Source organism: Dendrobates tinctorius, unplaced genomic scaffold (assembly GCF_039654945.1).
Source record: "Dendrobates tinctorius isolate UK_male_01 unplaced genomic scaffold, ASM3965494v1 ptg000127l, whole genome shotgun sequence".
Taxonomy (NCBI): domain Eukaryota; kingdom Metazoa; phylum Chordata; class Amphibia; order Anura; family Dendrobatidae; genus Dendrobates; species Dendrobates tinctorius.
The window spans coordinates 20143419-20164176 of NW_027361795.1; the positions used below are offsets into that span (position 1 = coordinate 20143419).

The 20758-nt window shown below is 40.1% G+C and overlaps 1 protein-coding gene across 1 annotated transcript in view; it reads right to left on the bottom strand.

Moving 5' to 3' along the window:
* Nucleotides 1-577: 577 nt before the first annotated feature.
* Nucleotides 578-20758, bottom strand: part of ACACA (acetyl-CoA carboxylase alpha) — a 624740-nt gene continuing 604559 nt past the window's right edge. The window contains exons 55-56 of the mRNA XM_073542564.1: nt 16380-16516; nt 578-7489 (exon numbers count right to left, since the gene is read on the bottom strand). Of these exons, the coding sequence (XP_073398665.1) occupies nt 7363-7489; nt 16380-16516 (264 nt within the window). The 3' untranslated portion in view covers nt 578-7362. The remainder of the gene's footprint in view (nt 7490-16379; nt 16517-20758) is intronic.

Sequence of the window (20758 nt, forward strand, 5' to 3'; positions counted from 1 at the left end):
CGAGCTGTGCTTACAGGAAGCCTGCCAGACATGATTATACGCTATATACCTGCAGAAAACCACTATACCTGTAGTATAATAACAATTATATTCAGCTCACTTTTTTACTTGTCACGTTGGAGGCAGTTCTTTGATGAAGGTGCTAAGAAATGTCACAAGCTGACAAATGCAAAGATCCAAATATCCAAATATTCCAGCACATCTTCTTACATAAAAATAGAAATTTTATTGAGAAATCTTCATAAAAATCCAAAAGCAGGATACAGGTTAAAAAACCATGGTGAAGACAGGCATTTACGCGTTTCAACTCGACAGAGTCTTACTCATTATGATGTGCTGGAATATTTGGATTTCTGTAGTATAATAGTGTTTTTGGAAGTGGCAGGTTCCTTAACCCCCATAATGATATTTGTTAAAATAATCAGCACATAATATGAGACCTATGTAGAATGCTTTACACCTTTGCTCTGTGTTTGTTTTTATCAGAGTTAGATGATCAAAATACATTTAAACATTCATACAGGACAAATAAATGGCATTATTCTTGCAATTTTTTTTTATAAAGAATACTACAACATTGTTGGTAAAATGTTTTCTGTTTTTATTGTCTGTTGAGGTATTTGCAGTAAGTACAATATTGTACAGATTTCCAGTATTTCCAGAAATAAGGTGTAATCACTAACATTTACATCTTAATTCTTTGCTTTCTGATTATTGAAATGTCAGATTAAAAACTTGCACAACAATTAGTGTATAGTTAAATTATATCTAAATTCTGAAACTTATCTGCAATCCGCAGACACTCATGAACTATTAAAGGTAATGTGTCATCAGAAAATTTACCATTGTTTAAATCAGTTTTTATGTTAAACGTATTTAAAATGTTTGTTCATTATTTTTCATATCACAGACAATATTAAAAAAAAAATACTCGGAAATCTTGTACTTTTCATTCTGGTCACTAGGCCCAGTTTTAGACTCACACTGGCTCTTTTTTCAGGAAATCCATGTGGACATTAGTAGCAATAAACTAACTTAGACCATACGCAGTGGTACTGAAGTATATATTGAAAATGGTGGACTATGCGTTATGTTCTGTATGCAGACATATTCTCTTTTACTGTAATCCTGTCTGTAATGATCATGAAACTTCTGAAAAGTTTTCTGTAAAGAATAGAAAGAGTTTAAAATGAGGATTAGTGGCCAGTAAGAAACGTGCAAGATTTCCTTTTTTTATTTTTTTGGAATATAGAGAATATATTTTTTAAAATGTATCATATCCCATCAGAAAAATGTTAAAATATATAATGTACTTAAAACTTTATAAAAAAAAAAAAAGTAATTGTCTGATCATACATTACCCATAAAAAACAAAATGGGGGAGGTGGGATTCTTTGGCACTGCTCACTTGCACACTGGGAGCGCGTGTCACTGGCGACTGTGGCAACATGATTAGCGTCGCTCACTTCCCACCGTGGAAAATAAGCAATCCCCTATAATCTGTAACTGGCTTTACTGTTCCCTGCACTCACACGATGATTCTTTGTACACCAACATAACGAAGGCTTTAGAAATCTGTATTTAGTTTTGTATTAAAATGGAGAGGAAAATATATATATATATATATATATATATATATATATATATATATATATATATAAATACAGACACAAAATGGAATTATACTCATTCATTTCTAAGTTAACTTCCCAATTAAAAATACCATACATAAAATATAAAGTAACTGTTAATTTATTGACTTGTGTGTGAAAACAATATATACAGAAAATAAAAACACCATTCTACAGATATAAAAAACATATTGAGACTTTATATTTGAGGCTACAATGACATATGCTTGTGAAAATGGAGTCTAACTTAGGGTAGTTGAGTTAAAAAAAAAGGTTATTCAACATTTTATGTTTAAGCTGTGAAATGGTTTAAAAATGTTATCCAAAATTAAAGCTCAGCGGGCAAATGTCAAGCGTGCGCAAATCAGAAAATATTTTTTTATTCTCAAAGTTTTCAGAGAAAGTGACTTAATTGGGTCATTTTAGGGCATCCTTTGTTTGAGAGGATGCTGAATTTTTTGTATTGGATCGGGAAAAAAACCAAAATAAAAAAATGTGCTTTATGCAGTGTGACCATATAAACAGTTCCATCAATAGTCTTATGAATATACACACAATTGCTGAAACTTGCATATGTTTTCCTTTATGGTACAAAAGTTCTCCAGCTCTTTGAAAGCCTCATGTGAACGAGACCATAATGATAATTAACTCTACAGATTAGACTGGATACTTGGTTGGTTGAATATTGAAGAGATATATATATATACATACACACATAGATAGATAGATAGATATAGATAGATATAGGATTTTTCTTGTTTGAAGAACACTCAATATTTGTGTCTTTCACAAAATGCTCCACTTCTATTAAGATAAAAGATTTGCTTGGAATACAACATATGATCTAAAAGACATGTTGGGGATAAGTGTTGCTTTGCTTGTACTTAAAACCATATTGCTAGTCAACTTTTCCCATTACATCTATTTAAATACACCCATATCTGCTGATGTCATGTTCCTGTAATGTCTAACCACCTTCAGAAAAAATGACCTACACTAATTTACAAAAAAGGATTAACCATCAACAGAAACTTCCCCCAAAGGGACGGCACAGGTATTTACTGCTATCCTGCACATTTACAGTGGTGCCAGCAAAATTCCGAGTGTTACATTAAGACTCATCAATGCAATTATTGACACATCAGGATATATCAAACATTAGATCAATACAAATATGCCATTACTTTATTATACCATACACCTGGTGAACTGTCCAAACAAGCTTTGATAAGATAAAAAGTCAATACAAACTAAACAAGAAGCTTAATCTGTACCATTACCGCCATGAATTATAGGGATGGCCATCTGCAGGCAATTTTATGTATGCCCAATAACTGTTATTAGGAGTGGCTCTGTTAAATGCTCATACCGTCTTCTTGGGAGCATAAAATCAATATCGCACCACACGCTTGGAATGCGCTTTACTTCTAGTGCTCTTGACTTAGAACACTTAGTGTTTAGTGAATTCTATTTAGCAGCAGATTACTTCTCGAGTTGGAGATCCACTACCCATCAGCCTAAACGTAAGCGACTGGAGGGCCTGTCACAGTTATTTACAGCATTGGCTTGTTGTGTGGGCCAACAATAAGGCTAGCATAGTATAAGAAAGTAAAATAAATCGTTTATGATCAAGCTGCAACTTCACATTGTTGTAGAAACTGGACACATGTCACAGAAAACTGGATATCAGTGCATCAAGTCACATCATAACCCAGAGCAGAACATGCAGCAGGCCATCATTGATCAGATCAGACCGGAGGATCCAGGCAAATATCTTTCATTTATATAATACAGGATAAAGATTATTGGTAACATAAGATATCAAAAACTAAATAAACACACATTAAAAAAAAAATCACACCACTAGGAATGTTTATTCTGCAACAAGGGTTTGTGTCTTGTCTGAATCCAACAAAATAGGTGAATTTTAGTTAGCGGTGATCCCACTGAAGATTATAACAGATTTTAGGAAGTACAAACCTGTAAACTGTGAATAATTCAAGCCCCCAACACTGGCAACGCACAACATTGTACTGTAACAGGGCTTAAAACGCGCTCACTACCAACAAACGGGAAAAGATTGGGAAAAGGAACATGCATCAATATTAAAGCGTCATAAATGGAGAACAAAGAAATACTGCGAAGAAGGTAAACAATGGAAAGAACACGGCTTATTAAGGTATAAAGATGGAGGGGAGCAAAGCATCAATTATGGCATCCCAAACAAAAACAAATATAAAAGTCAGCAAACATAATAAATAAATCTCTACAAACACTGAGGCACTGAAACACTGCTAAAACAAAAACTAAAAAGCCTCTTCAAAATACAGAAAACATAACAGTCATAACCAGATTCTAAATCCTATTGTCTGTGTACCGCTCAGAACAGCGAATATGCGCCAGCCATTACTTAGTGCTTTGCGTATTCTAATAACCGTTCTCTGCAGCCAGGATTAAATTGTAACAGCACAGTCTACACTCAGTAGATCATTAACACTATTTCTGCTTTGCCAAGTCTATGTTGAGGATTCAGCAGCCAAGTGATAAGTGTAACGTGTTCATTCCACGTCATTCCTTCCTTACTTTGTATCATCTCTGCCGATTTATGGAGGGAATTGTCATGCTTCCCTTTAAAAACGTCTTCTAACCTATCTGTGATATATATTTTCAGACATAAATGTGCTGGGTGTGAGGCCGCTTCCCTCTCCACACTATTAAATACAGTTTTATTTCATTGTTGCTGGGGCTACCGATACTTATGAGTGGCAGCGAGACACAGAAACCACCGACAAGAGATGCAGTCACCTGAGCAAATGAAAATAAATTGTGTTTAATACTCCATGGAGAGATGGATTTGATACATTTTAAACATTTGAAGTGTCCTTTAATTTAGTGCTGACATGGCTCCGACAGGCACTGACACATTTCTCACTACGCATTTGTATAATGTGATGTGTAGAAGTGTTATTTTACAAAGGTCAATGAGTATTACACAACTGTTATTTCTAGTAATGAGATGCTGGGACATGAGATTCTGGGGAGGAGGAAGCATATATCTGACTTTATAACTGATGATTAGGAAATATGCTTGTTGTCTCAGGCTGACACTACGGGCTCCAACTAGCCCCTTTTGGCTGGTGTCTGGTAACAAACAAGTAAAGCGCCATGGAATAAATGGCACTATAATAAAAAAAAAAATAATTAAACAATATGCCCAGAGGTGTGAATCCAGATACCAGCTTATCTATACAGCTCTGGCACAAATTAAGAGACCACCACATCAAATCCCTGTCTTGGGCAGCCCATTCTCCAGACCAGAACCCCATAGAAAACCTCTGGGATGTAATCAAGAGGATGATAGATAGTCACCAGCCATCAAACAAAGAAGAACTGCTTATATTTTTGCCCCAAAGCAGTGTGAAAGACTGGTGGCAAGCATGCCAAGACGCATGAAAGCTGTGATTAAAAATCATGGTTATTCCACAAAATATTGATTTCTGAACTCTTCCTGAGTTAAAACATTAGTGTTGTTGTTTCTAAATGATTATGAACTTGTTTTCTTTGCATTATTTGAGGTCTGAAAGCACTGAGATTTTTTAAATTTTGACCATTTCTCCTTTTCAGAAAAAAACAAAACAAAATTTATTGCTTGGAAATTCGGAGACATGTTGTCAGAAGTTTGTAGACTTAAAGAACAATTTACATTTTACTAAAAAATATACCTATAAGAGAAAAATCAAAATCAGACAAACTGAACATTTGGAAGTGGTCTCTTAATTTTTGCCAGAGCTGTATATCTATATGTAAATAGTTATATAGAGGTCTTTCTTTCTCACTATATATATGATATATACACACACATACTACTATCTGTCTATATACATATCTATAAATAGTTACACATAGTTATGTATGCCTCATCACTAAAATGTAACTTATTTTTATAAAATTTCCCAATAAAAAGTCCATTATATATGTAAAAGGACTAACTGGCTACTATTTTTGCTAATATTTGGGTGCTCCTTCTATTTTTTTAACATGTGTATTTTTGCTTGATTCTGGGTGAAACGAAAAGTGAGCCGCCACCACCAAGCCAATGCGGACTCCTGTCTGTCCAGCTGACGTGAGTATTATACAGGGACGTAGCCTCCATGACAATTCCTTTACATATACAGAGGAGCTTAGTGCAACTATAAAGCTGAAGGCGACTATACCATTTTCAGCAATGGCCGTGGCATACACTACTGTAACTTCCACTACACACTGCGCATAGACAACCAACACAAACTATGCACATGTGTCACATCAAGTCGTGTTTGCTAATGGTAGTCGGAAGATGGGTTAATGACTGTGTCAAAAAAATGAGATGCACACTCCCATATACAATATCATACAATAGTGTACATTGGCCAAGTGAGCTTTTAGAATTAGGTCTTAAGGCCCTTTTACATTTAGCGATGCACCAGCGATCCGACCCGGTCAGGATCGCTGGTGCATCGCTAAATGATCGCTAATGAGCTGCCACACAGGAAGATCTCACAGCGATGCAGCAGCAACGCAGCGCACGATACTTACCATTCACACACAGCGATCCAGACGTCCTCCCGCCCGCGTCCAGCGTCGCTGGACGTCACAGCAGGAAGTCTCAGCAGGAAGCGCCCAACGAGAAATGGAGCCGGACATTCTCGCCCGATCAGCGATGGACAGCGGGGGAGCCGGTCGGAGGTAAGTATCACACATAGCGGTATCGCTAGCAATATCGCTATAACGTCACAAAATCAGTGACGTTTTAGCGATATTGCTAGCGATATCGCTTAATGTAAAACCCCCTTTAAAGTGAAACACTGATTAAAGATGCATATCTCTATGGTATAACTTGTACTAGAATGACAAGGAAAAGTCTAAGTGGTAATGCAATCCTTATCCTTTCTATTTTAATATATTTAGGACCCATAATGAAGCAAACACACAAATTTTGTCTTTTTTCCAATTCCTCCACAAGCATTCAAAGCTTACAGGCTAACCTCTAAGTGTCCCTGACAAAAGATTTTGGTGCAAACTAAAGGGGGCTTTAGACATAGCGACATCGCTAGCAATATCGCTAAAGCGTCATCGATTTTGTGACGCAGCAGCGATATCGCTACATGTGATACTCACCTCCGACAGGCTCCCCCGCTGGCTATCGCTGATCGCGTGAGATCGGCCTGGTCCATTTCTCGTCGTTGGCTTCCTGCTGGCGCCGACGAGCGAGCCATGGACGCAGGCGGAAGACGGACACCCTCGCCGCGTCTGAAAGGTAAGTGCGACCGCTGCTGCATCGCTGGTGAGATCTGCCTGTTTGGCAGCTCACCAGCGATCATGTAGCGATGCACCAGCGATCCTGACCGGGTCGTATCGTGGTCGGGATCGCTGGTGCATCGCTAAATGTAAAGGGGCCTTAAGCCATTGTGCCAAGGATCCCAAACAATGAGTCAATTATGCTCTTTACCTAGGACACTTGCACCTTTGGATCTCTCCAGTAGACAAAGCCCCTTTAAAAAATGGAGTCCACACTGGGATGGCAGATATATGCATGTTGCCTCATTTTCAAGCTACATATCTACTAGAGATGCATAAATAAAAAACTGAATTTTTTAAATGGAATTTTAAAAGGCTATTCATCGTTCTAGAATATTTCTTCGTTCCAAAACAGAACAGTTGTGTATGTTGAGGTTGAACTCCAAACAGAGCTCTATGTAGATGTCGGGGAATCCATGGTTGACAGAATTCGCACAATTTCAGCTCTCTGTGTGGGTGAAATGTGTTGTGTCATATGAACAATTGAATCCATGGCAACTTCTGGGTTTTCTTGCACCAAGCTGTAAAGATAGTAACAGATTATAAATGAGCACAATTATTGTACGAGACAAAAAAAAAAGGAATTCTACAAAGCAAAAATTCAGCACAGGATGAATGAAGGCTTAACACACAACTCATACCTATAGTCATACTTTATTTCAGGATAATTACTTCTTCTATACTGACATTTTATCAAATAGTGCCCTGTGCCCAGAGATGGCTTCAGTAGGAGAATTGCTGCAGACCATACAACTACTCAGATAAAAATAAGGAAAACTAATATGATGATATTAGGCATAGATGAAAATGATAATCCAGATTAGGTCTCCAATAATCCCTGGGATAACAAGGTTTGCAGCACTACTCAAACAATCAATATCAGAGATTGCGTCCTCCTCACCCATCATTGGTCCCCTCATCCATCCACTCCCTTTCTCCTTTTACTTCCTAATACTGGTTGACGTAAAAAAAAAGTGTTTTGGTTCATTAAAAAATGTAGAATATGCTCCATCTATATTAAAAAGCAAAAGATAAGAATATTTGAATATTCCAAGCACATTTATTAACCCCTTTCTGACCTTAGACGTACTATTCCGTCCATGTGACTTGGGCCACCATGACCATGGACGGAATAGTACGTCACACGTGATCAGCTGTGCTCACAGGGGAGCGCGACAGATTGCGGCCAGGTGTCAGCTGATTCTGACACCCAGCACTAAGTGCCAGGAGTGGTCACCGACCGCTCCTGGCACTTTAACCTCAAGAACACTGCGATCCAACATCATCACAGCATTCCGGAGCAGGCCCTCTGCCTTTGGATCAGAGACCCCGTGCATTATGCTGCGTGGTCCCGATCGCTGCCATGGAGACCTGATGTCGTCATGACGACATCCAGGTCTCCAGGCCTGAGAGACTTCCTGTCATGTTCAGTGATGACCAGGAAGTATCTCAGGTCAATGTATCGAAGCTGCAGCGATGACAGCTTCTATAGCATGCAGATCTGCATGCTATAGAAGCGATCATCCTGCACAAAATGAGTGTCCCATAGTGGGACAAAGTGTAAAAGTAAGAATTAAACTAAAAAAAAAATTAAATAATTGTAAAAATATTTTAAAAAATAATAAAAAATTACAATATTTATTTCAGCAATAAATATTTGAACTAAAAAAATATCGAAACAATAGAAATACACATATTTGGTATCCTTGCATCCGTAACGACCCGACTTATAAAACTATCCCACTAGTTAACCCCTTTAGTGAAAACCATTAACCCCTTTCTGCCATGTGACGTACTATCCCGTCCATGTGCCCTGGGACTTAATTCCCAGGGACAGGATAGTACGTCACAGCGATCAGTGGCGCTCACAGAGTGAGCGCCGCTGATCGCGGCCGGGTGTCAGCTGATTATCACAGCTGACACCCGGCACTGTGTGTCAGGGGCGGTCATGGACCGCTCCCGACACGTTAACCCCTTGCACCCCACGATCAAACACGATCGCGGTGTACCGAGGGTTAAAGGGAAGTATCGGCAGGGAGGGGGCTCCCTCCGTGCTTCCCTGAGCCCCCCACAGCAGCGCAATGTGCAGCGCTGCTGCGGGGGGCTCCTTCCCTGCAGGTCCCCGGATCCAAGATGGCGACGGGGACCTTCAGGGGCCTGCAGGGAGCTGGCTTCCTCAGAGCCTGCAAAGCGCAGGCACGAGGAAGTCTGCTTCTATGCCTGTGACAGATCGCTGATCTGTCACAGCGATCTGTGATATGACAGATCAGCGATCTGTCACATGACAGTGATGTCCCCCCTGGGACAATGTAATAAAGCTAAAAAAAAAAAAAAATGTGCAAAAATAATAAAAGTACACATATTTGGTATCGCCGCGTCTGTAACGACCCGCCCTAAAAAACTGTCCCATTAGTTAACTCCTTTAGCGAACCCCTTAAAAAATAAAAACGAAGCAAAAAATAATGATTTATTATCATACCGCCGAACAAAAAGTGCAGTAACGCGCGATCAAAAAGATGCATATACTGTAAATATCCATGGTACCGCTGAAAACGTCATCTTGTCCCGCACAAAAGGAGCCACTATACAGCGTCATCAGCGAAAAAATAAAAAAGTTATAGCTCGCAGAATAAAGCGATGCAAAAATAATTATTTTTTATATAAAATTGTTTTCATTGCATAAAAGCGCCAAAACATAAAAAAGACATAAATGAGGTATCGCTGTAACCGTACTGACCCGAAGAATAAAACTGCTTTATCAATTTTACCGCACGCGGAACGGTGTAAACGCACCCCTCAAAAGAAATTCATGAAACGCTGGTTTTTGTTCATTCTGCGCCCCAAAAATCGGAATAAAAAGCGATCAAAAAATGTCACGTGCCCGAAAATGGTACAAATAAAAACGTCAACTCGTCCCACAAAAATTAAGACCTCACATGACTCGATGGATCAAAATACGGAAGAATTATAGCTCTCAATATGTGGTGATGCAAAAACTATTTTTACAATAAAAAGCGTCTTTTAGCGTGTGACAGCTGCCAAACATAAAAACCGCCATAAATAGTAAATCAACCCCCCCGTTATCACCCCCTTAGGCAAAAATAATAAAATTAAAAAAATTAATTTCCATTTTACCATTAGGGTTAGGGCTAGGGCTAGAGTTAGGGCTGAAATTAGGGTTAGGGGTGTGTTGGGGTTAGGGTTGGAGTTAGAATTGGGGGGGTTTCCACTGTTTGGGCACATCAGGTGCTCTCCAAACGCAACATGGCGTCTGATCTCAATTCCAGCCAATTCTGCGTTGAAAAAGTCAAATGGTGCTCCTTCCCTTCCAAGCTCTGCCATGCGCCCAAACAGTGTTTTACCCCCACATATGGGGTATCCGCCTACTCAGGACAAATTGCAAAACAACTTTTGGGGTCCAATTTCTCCTGTTACCCTTAGGAAAATAAAAAATTGGGGGCAAAAATATCATTTTTGTGGAAAAAACTATGATTTTTTTTATTTTCACGCCCGGGCGTTATAAACTTCTGTGAAGCACTTGGGTTTTTTTTCACGCCCGGGCGTTATAAACTTCTGTGAAGCACTTGGGGGTTCAAAGTGCTCACCACACATCTAGATAAGTTCCGTAGGGGGTCTAGTTTCCAAAATGGGGTCACTTGTGGGGAGTTTCAATAGTTTAGGCTCTCCAAACGCACATGACACCCGCAGACCATTCCATCAAAGTCTGCTTTCCAAAACGTCACTACTTCCCTTCCGAGCCCCGACGTGTGCCCGTACAGTAGTTTTCTCCCACATATGAGGTATCAGCGTACTCAGGACAAATTGTACAACAACTTTTGGAGTCCAATTTCTCCTGGTACCCTTGGGAAAATAAAAAAATTGGGGACTAAAAGATCATGTTTGTGGAAAAAATACAATTTTTTTATTTTCACGCCCAGGCATTATAAACTTCTGTAAAGCACTGGGGGGGTTCAAAGTGCTCACCACCCATCTAGATAAGTTCCTTGGGGGGTCTAGTTTCCAAAATGGTGTCATTTGTGGGGGGTTTCCACTGTTTTGGTACATCAGGGGCTTTCCAAACACGACATGGTGTCCGATCTCAATTCCAGCCAAAAACGTCAAATGGCGTTGCTTCCCTTCTGAGCTCTGCCATGCGCCCAAATAGTTGTCTACACCCACATATGGGGTATCAGCGTACTCAGGACAAATTGCACAATAACTTTTAGGGTCCTGTTACCCTTGGAAAAATAAGAATTGAGGGTTAAAAGATCATTTTTGTGGAAAAAATATGATTTTTTTTAGTTGTACAGCTGTACGTTATAAACTTCTGTGAAGCCCTTGGGGGTTTAAAGTTCTCACCACACATCTAGATAAGTTCCTTGGGGGGTCTAGTTTCCAAAATGGTGTCATTTGTGGGGGGTTTCCACTGTTTTAGTACATCAGGGCTTTCCAAACGCGACATGGTGTCCGATCTCAATTCCAGCCAAAAAAGTCAAATGGCGCTGCTTCCCTTCTGAGCTTTGCCATGCGCCCAAACAGTCGTTTACACCCACATATGGGGTATCAGCGTACTCAGGACAAATGGCACAATAACTTTTAGGGTCCTGTTACCCTTGGGAAAATAACAATTTGGGGTGAAAAGATAATTTTTGTGGAAAAAATATGATTTATTAATTGTACCGCTGTACGTTATAAACTTCTGTGAAGCTCTTGTGGGTTCAAAGTTCTAACCACATATCTAGAAAAATTCCTTGGGGGGGTCTAGTTTCCAAAATGGGGTCACTTGTGGGGGTTTCCACTGTTTAGGTACATCAGGGGCTCGCCAAACGTGACATAGCGTCCGATCTGAATTCCAGCCAATTTTGCATTGAAAAAGTCAAACGGCGCTCCTTCCCTTCTGAGCTCTGCCATGCACCGAAACAGTGGTTCCCCCCCACATATCAGGTATCAGCGTACTCAGGACAAATTGCACAATAACTTTTGTAGTCCAATTTCTCCTGTTACCCTTGGTAAAATAAAAAAAATTGAACCTGAAGTATTTTTTTTGTGAAAAAAAGTTAAATGTTCATTTTTTTTTTAAATATTCAAAAAATTCCTGTGAAGCACCTGAAGGGTTAATAAACTTCTTGAATGTGGTTTTGAGCACCTTAAGGGGTGCAGTTTTTAGAATGGTGTCACTTTTGGGTATTTTCTATCATATAGACCCCTCAAAGTGGCTTCAAATGGGATGTGGTCTGTAAAAATAAAATAGTGTTGCAAAAATGAGAAATCGCTGGTCAACTTTTAACCCTTATAACTTCCTAACAAAAAAAAATTTTGTTTCAAAATTGTGCTGATGTAAACATGTGGGAAATATTACTTATTAAGTTTATGGTGTGCCGTATCTCTGTGATTTAAGGGCATAAAAATTCAAAGTTGGAAAATTGCAAAATTTTCAAAAATTTCACCAAATTTCCGCTTTTTTCACAAATAAACGCAAGTTATTTGAATGAAATTTTACTACTAACATGAAGTACAATATGTCACGAGAAAACAAATGTCAGAATCACCAAGATCCATGGAAGCGTTTCAGAGTTATTACCTCATAAAGGGACAGTGGTCAGAATTGTAAAAATTGGCGCGGTCATGAACGTGCAAACCACCCTTGGGGGTTAATGGGCTAAAGAGAAAAAAGCCAAAAATACAATGCTTTATCATCATATCGCCGAACAAAAAGTGGAATAACACGCGACCAAAGCAACGGATTTAAATAAACGTGGTACCGCTGAAAACGTCATCTTGTCCTGCAAAAAAACAAGCCACCATATAGCGTCATCACTGGAAAAATAAAAAAGTTATAGCTCTCAGAATAAAGCGATGCAAAAATAATTACTTTTTATAAAAAATAGATTTTAATATATAAAAGCGCCAAAACATAAAAAAAGATATAAATGAGGTATCTCTGTAAACGCACTGACCCGAATAATAAAACTGTTTTATCAATTTTACCACACACGGAACAGTATAAATGCCCCCCCCAAAAGAAATTCATGAATTGCTGGTTTTTGTTCATTCTTCCTCCCGAAAATCAAAATAAAAAGCGATCAAAAAATGTCATGTGCCCGAATATGGTACCAATAGAAATGTCAACTCGTCCAGCAAAAAACAAGACCTCACATGACTCTGTGGGCCAAAATATGGAAAAATTATAGCTCTCAAAATGTGGTGATGCAAAAACTATTTTTTGCAATAAAAAGTGTCTTTTAGTGTGTGACAGCTGCCAAACATAAAAACACGCTATAAAAAACACTATAAATAGTAAATCCAACCCCCCTTTATCGCCCCCTTAGTTAGGAAAAAATAATAAAATAAAAAAAATTATTTATTTCCATTTTCCCATAAGGGTTAGGGTTGAGATTAGGGTTGGGATTAGGGGTGTGTTAGGTTTTTGGTTAGGGTTGGGATTAGGGTTGGAGTTATAATTGGGGGGTTTCCACTGTTTGGGTACATCAGGTGCTCTCCAAACGCGACATGGCATCTGATCTCAATTCCAGCCAATTCTGCGTTGAAAAAGTCAAAAGGTGCTCCTTCCTTTCCGAGCTCTGCCATGCGCCCAAACAGTTGTTTACCCCTACATATGGGGTATCAGCGTACTCAGGACAAATTGCACAACAACTTTTGGGGTCCAAGTTCTCCTATTACCCTTGGGAAAATAAAAAATTGGGGGCAAAAATATCATTTTTGTCAAAAAATATTTTTTTAAATTTACGGCTCTACATTATAAACTTCTGTAAAGCACTTGAAAGTGCTCACCATACATCTAGATAAGTTCCTTAATATGATTTATTAATTGTACCGCTGTACGTTATAAACTTCTGTGAAGCTCTTGTGGGTTCAAAGTTCTAACCACATATCTAGAAAAATTCCTTGGGGGGGTCTACTTTCCAAAATGGTGTCACTTGTGAGAGGTTTCCACTGTTTAGGCACATCAGGGGCTCTTCAAACGCGACATGGCGTCTAATCTGAATTCCAGCCAATTTTGCACTGAAAAGTCAAATGGCGCTCCTTCCCTTCTGAGCTTTGCCATGCGCCCAAACAGTGGTTTACCTGCATAGATGGGGTATCAGTGTACTCAGGTCAAATTGTACAACAACTTTTGGGGACCAATAGCTCGTGTTACCCTTGGTAAAATAAAACAAACTGGAAAGTAAATTTTTTGTGAAAAACACATTCCGAAAATTCCTGTGAAGCACCTGAAGGGTTAATAAACCTTGAGGAGTGCAGTGTTTATGCTAGTTTCATGTTGCGTTTGGCGCAGGTCGCCACACCATCAAAAAGACGCATGCGGAGGCATCTGCATTCATCGGCACGGCCTGCGTACCTAATGCTAAAGATAGGGGACGCAGGCCGCATGCCAACAGAGGTGGAGCTGACTGGAGGAGGTGCGGCCGGGGCGGAGCTTCACGGAGGAAGCCCACAGCCGTCCGCAGCTCCTCCATATGCTAGTGTGAAACTAGCCTTAGTATTCACTTTTGGGAATTTTCTATCATATAGACCCCTCAAAGTGACTTCAAATGTGATGTGGTCTCTAAAAAAAAAAATGGTGTTGTAAAAATGAGAAATCGCTGGTCAAATTTTAACCCTTATAACTTCCTAACAAAAAAATTTGGTTTTAAAATTGTGCTGATTTAAAGTAGAAATGTGGGAAATGTTGATTATTAAGTATTTTGTGCGACCTAGCTCTGTGATTTAAAGGCATGAAAATTCAAGTTGTAAAATGGTGAAATTTTCAAAATTTTCGCCAAATTTCTGTTTTTTTCACAAATAAACGCAGGTCATATAAAAAAAACCCACTATCATGAAGTACAATATGTCACAAGAAAACAATGTCAGAATCACCAGGATCCATGGAAGCGTTCCAGAGTTATTACCTCATAAAGCGACAGTGGACAGAATTGTAAAAATTGGCCCGGTCATTAACATGCAAACCACCCTTGGGGGTAAAGGGGTTAAAAGGAAGGACAATAATAAAATAAACACCCCACCAATGCTGGACCATTTTACTGAAAGTTAGAAAAAAAAACTCTACGGCGATGGCAACGTATGCTCGATTGATAGAACCCTTGCTTTATTTAAAAAATATGGACAACTTCGGGCCTTTGGTTTTTTAAAGGTAACTTATGTTCCCAAATGCTATTAGCCTGCAAGTTTACTGTGTTATGAAGGTGCCCGGCAGAAAGTCTGGCTACAAGGAGAAAGAAAACTTTATTCCTCCTGGTCGCCACCGGCTTTCGGTCAAGGAGTCATGCCTGAAGCAGCTGCTCAGTTCCTAGGGAGAGGTGGCTGTAAGCACGTACCGGTATATTAACAGACATCTCTGCAGTGTATCAGCTCAGAGACGGCTGTCAATCAATGAGCCAGGGTGTCCTTACAGCCACCTCTCACTGTGTACTGAGCAGTCACTGCAGCTTCGGAGGCCCCCGGATTAGTTTCCTCCAGGTAGCCATACTTTTAGTACAGTGGCTCGGCAGCTTTAGAACGCTGTAAACCTACAGATTAACCCTATATCTGCAGGCTAATAGTGCTTGGGGACATGACCAGTTTCTTTTAAATATACATATGTTGTGCTAACATAATACAGTACTTGCAATTGGGTTTAATTACAAATTTGGCAGTTTCCTTCATGTAGCCTATTGTTGGCTGCTGCTGCGTGAGTTCAGACCATTCTGACAGTTTGTGACTTATCTGTCTTTTACTGAGCTCTTCCCAGCTTATGATCACAGGGTCAGTTCAGCTCTCCCTTAAAGTGATTTGTGGTCATAAATCAGATGAAAGGAGAGGAAATAAGTTACAAACTGCCTGTCAGAACTAACTCTTGCAGATTCTTAGGGTCCATTGACAAAGACCGACAAGTGGCATAAAAACAATCGGTGACCGGTAAACTTTTACCCTAAAGAGTACTAAAGAATGCACACTGAGCCAACCGGTGACCGGTAAACCTTTACCTTCAAGCGTACTAACCATTGCACACTGAGCCATCTGTAACAGACGGCTCAGTGCATGTAGGCTGCCATTGTTCTCTGCACTGCGAGTCCTGTTAGCACAGGGTGATGCACACTGATAACAATGATCTTTTGCAAAATATATTTTCATCCAATAAACAACCGTTTTGCACATTCATTGGATGATTAGAAGCACTCACTGGGTGAAAAAAGCATTATTAAGAACGCTCGTTCACGATTATCTTTCAGTGTGAATTTTGTTCTGCAGTAACAATGAGCATCAGCAAACAACATTAATTAGTCAAATTGTGCTTAAGTGTTTAAAGTCATCCATTTACAGGTTTCGCTCAAAATACATGCATTTAAGTAAAAAATAAATAAATTGTCCCTGAAGATGTGTAATTATTTGTAATAAAAAATAAGTCAATACCTGCGAATTTGTTTGAGGATGTAATCTCTAGAAATGTATTTGATATTTTCATCAACAACAGTACGGGTCCCTTCGTCTTCAGTCAATTGTTTTTCAAGCCATTCCACCACATCCTTATTATTATCCCATAGATAAGCCTGGAAATGCAAACATATTTTTATTAGTGTCTGGTATTTTCCTTCTTTGCAAATTATTACATTATATTTTTAAAGAATACCTACCACCAGCTGTCCTTTCTAAGAAGAGAGTAGGCAGCCACAAAATGGTCAGAGATCTTGCTCATTACCGTATCCCAGCGCTGCCGCGTACTTTACCTAGCTGTTACTAAAAGGTAAGGGTATGTTTCCACGGTCAGTATTGGCAGCGCTTTGGATGCAGCTCAATCCAAAGCTCTGCCGGCTTTTGTCCACACAGTGATTGCGCATGTGTTCATTGAACCATGCGGAATTACCGCGTCCTATAGATAGGACGGTGATATTTATCTTGCGGAGACTGAGCGTCTCTGTAAGATAAATAGACATGCTGCGGTCTAGAAAGACGCGCCGCATTTCCAGTTACGCAGGGAATCCGGAGGCGTCTAAGCACGCATAGTGGAGATGGGATTTCATAAAATCCCATCCACTATGCTGTAACATCTGGCCGCTGCGTATTGGACCCTGCGCCTGTACGCAGCGTCCAATGCGCAGTGTTTACTGACCGTGGAAACATACGCTGACCGTTCTAATGAGGTCACCATTCAACGGCAGCTTAGTAAGAACACGCAGCAAAACTAAGAGAGCAATGAGCGAGAACTTGAGAGAGCTCCCTCTATCACAGTGAGGATGGCTGCAAAGAGTTATGGGGTGCTACAGCGTGAAAGTTTGGACCCGACTTTTGTGAGAAAGTTGAGTCCTTTTTTGGACATTAGGGACACATGGGATCTCTTGTTAAGTGTTATTTAGAAAATCCACTAGTCTGAGACCTAGACTGGTGACTTACTCTTAAATCTGGAATACTGGGCTTAATAATCGAGTTTCTTATATTACTCTGCGTTCCAAATTATTATGCAAATTGTATTTAAAGCGAACCTGCAAGCAGTTTTAGCTGCTATAAGATGTGGCCACCGCCTTTCAGGGCTTATCTACAGCATCATATAATGCTGTAGATAAGCCCCCAATCTGACCTGAAAGACAAGAAAAATAAGTTTTTTATACTCACCCGGGGAGCGGTGTGGTCCGATGGGTGTCATAGGACCAGGTCGGGTGCCTCCCACCTTCTTGCGATGCCCCCTCCTGCTTGCTTCATGTCTCCCCGGCATCGCACTCCTGTGCAGGTGAATTTCTCTGCTTCTTTAGGGCAGACCAAAGTACTGCAGGTGCCAGGAAAGGTCAGAGAGGCCCAGCGCCTGAGCACTGCAGGAATTTGCTCTGCCCTCAACATGGCAGAGAAGTACGCCTGCGCAGAAGCACGATGCGGGGGAGATTGGGAATCAAGCAGGAGGGCAGCATCGCAAGAAGATGGGAGGCGCCGGACCTGGACCTGCGACACACATTGGACCAAACCACCCCCCAGGTGAGTATAATAAAAGTTATTTTTCTTCTCCTGCAAGTCGGATCAGGGCTTATCTGCAGCATTATAGAATATATAAGGCGATGGCCGTATCTTATATCGGCAAAACCTGGTGACAGGATCCCTTTAAGTGTCATAAAGATGTAATTTTTTTGTCTTTAAAATAAACTCACAGATGGTATTGTGTCTCAGGAGTCTTTGGATCACTGAAATCAGTCTCAATCATCTGTGAAAAACTAATTGAAGAGCAAAGAAACACATTATTAAGCAGGACACAGGTTTCAAGAAATAAGGGAAAGAAAAAGGTACTCTCTGCTGCCAAAAAGCCTCAAACAGTGCAATGCCTTGGACAAGGTATGATAACATTAGATATTTCTTGAAAACTTAAGTGTGATCATTGTACAGTGAAGAAATTCATGGCTGATACAGAGCACATACAGGTTTGTGCAGATAAAGGCATAATGAGGAAAGGCTTCTGCCAGAGAATTTCATTGGATTAAGAGAGCAACTGATAAAATAAAAGCAGTAAACAGGTACTTGAAGCTGCTGGTGCCCTTGGAGTCCCGTGAATCTCAAGGTGTAGGATCCTCTAGAGGATTGAAGCTGTGCATAAAGCTTTTATTTGGCTGCCCTTAAACAATCCTTACAAGCAGAAATAGTTGCAGTGGGCTCAGACATACATGAAGACTAATTTTTAGACAGTCTTTACTGATTAGTGCCGTGCAACAATGGATGGTCCAGATAGATGGAGTAGTGGATGATTGATGGATGCCACCAAGTCACAACAAGGCTGTGATGTCAGCAGGGAGTTTGCGGAGTTATGTTTGAGGCAGGAATCATTGGAAAAGAACTGGTAGCCCCCTTTAAGGTCCCTAAAGATGTGAAAATGACCTCGGCAAAGTATATACAATTTCTGATTGACCACTTTCCCACTTTCTTCCATGGTACAAAAAGAAAAACCATGCCATCGGTAGTAAAATCAGCTTGATGCATGACAATGCGCCATCTCATGCTGCAAAGAACATCTCTAAGTCATTGGATGCTATGTGCATAAAAGGAAACTCATGGTGTGTCCACCATCCTCCCCTGACCTCAACCCCATTTGGAGTATCCTCAAGCAAAGATCTATGAGAGTGGGAGACAGGTAACATCAAACCAGCAGCTCTGTGAGGCTATTCTGACATCCTGCAAAATTATTCAAGCAGAAACTATCCAAAAACTCAAGTCCAATAGATGCAAGAATTGTGATATCAAAAATAGAGTCATGTTTCAGTTCTTTATAACCTATAAAATGTTTGGAAACTCTGTTGTTCATAATAATTTGGAACAGTGCATTTCAAGTTTTCGTTAGTTTTGAAAAAAAAAAATCCTGTTATCATTGGGAGGTTTACTAAAAAAAGAAAAAAAAGGAAAACCTAGGGCCACACACCTTTAGCATTAACTTTAATGTACAGGTGCAGAAATACACTACGTGGCTAATATACTAACATATACATACACAATACAACTAATGAATACATATCGGGGGGAGGCCCCCTCAGCACCCTTATCCACCCATCTTTCTCATACAAGGTTTTAATTGCGCGCTACGCCTGGTTTCCTTTTAGGTCACATGGTGGTTTGGAACCATCCATAAAAGGGACACCTTGATGTGGTTGGATGTTTTTTGCGCTCTTTGATAAAAATAAAAAAAAAACAAAACAGTTAACTAAGCACATTATGTTTTTATCATTTACATCCATAGCAGAGCTCATGTATTTGTTTGTTGCAGTGTGCTGACACATCAAGTATGTACATCATTGGGAGGTCTGTCCAATAAAATTTGATATACACTCTGATGGTTGATTTGAACATTATACTGACTTATTTGCATGAGCCATTTAGGAAAATAAAAGGAAAAACAGCACTTGCATAATAATTTGGAATAAGGTGTATTATTATTCTATGTGGTATACTTTGTTTAACAAAATGTAAAGCCAGTATGAGCTATGAAATCTCTTCTAGCTCGTATAGTTCTGCTGTGTTGTGATAGGTAGACAATATTGTGAACCAAGTTTCAGGTTTTATAGACGTTATCTCACAATGAGTTACTAAGTTCACTTTTAGGCTGTGTGCACACGTTGCATTTTTTTTCGCTTTATCCTGCTGCGGAATCGCTGCGAAAACGCATCCCATGCATTCCTATGGGATTCCGCAATGCTGTGCTAATGCTGCAAATTTTTCTGCTGCAGAATCGCATAGCGGAAAAATCCACACCATGCCCATTCTTTTTGCGGAAACGCGGCAATTCCGCACCCATAGGAATGCATTGATCCGCTTACTTTCCGCATGTGGCTATGCCCACCATGCGCAAAGTAAGCAGATCATGTGCGGGTGGTACCCAGGGCCTGGAGGAGAGGAGACTGTCCTCCAGGCCCTGGGTACCATAGTCCTGTAAAAATAGAATAAAAATAAAAAATAGTGATATACTCACCCTCCGGTGGCCCCCGGAGTCCTTCCCGCCTCTCACCACGCTCCCGGCATCTTCCGGTCCCAGTAATGCTTTGCGTGAATGACCGCTGATGACGTCGCGCTCTCGCGAGCGTGACGTCATCTCAGGTCCTTCGCGCAAAGCATTACTGGGACCGGAAGATGCCGGGAGCACCGCAGAGCAGATCTGGGGCTGTCGGAAGGTGAGATTAACAATATTTTTTAATTTTTTAAAATTATTTTAACATCCTATCACATTTCCAAGCGACGCTAATCGCAAGCATTCCTCAAGTGCAAAACGCTTGTTTTCCGCGGGAAAAATGTATGCAAATTTGCATGCGTTTTACCCACGGCGGGAGTGC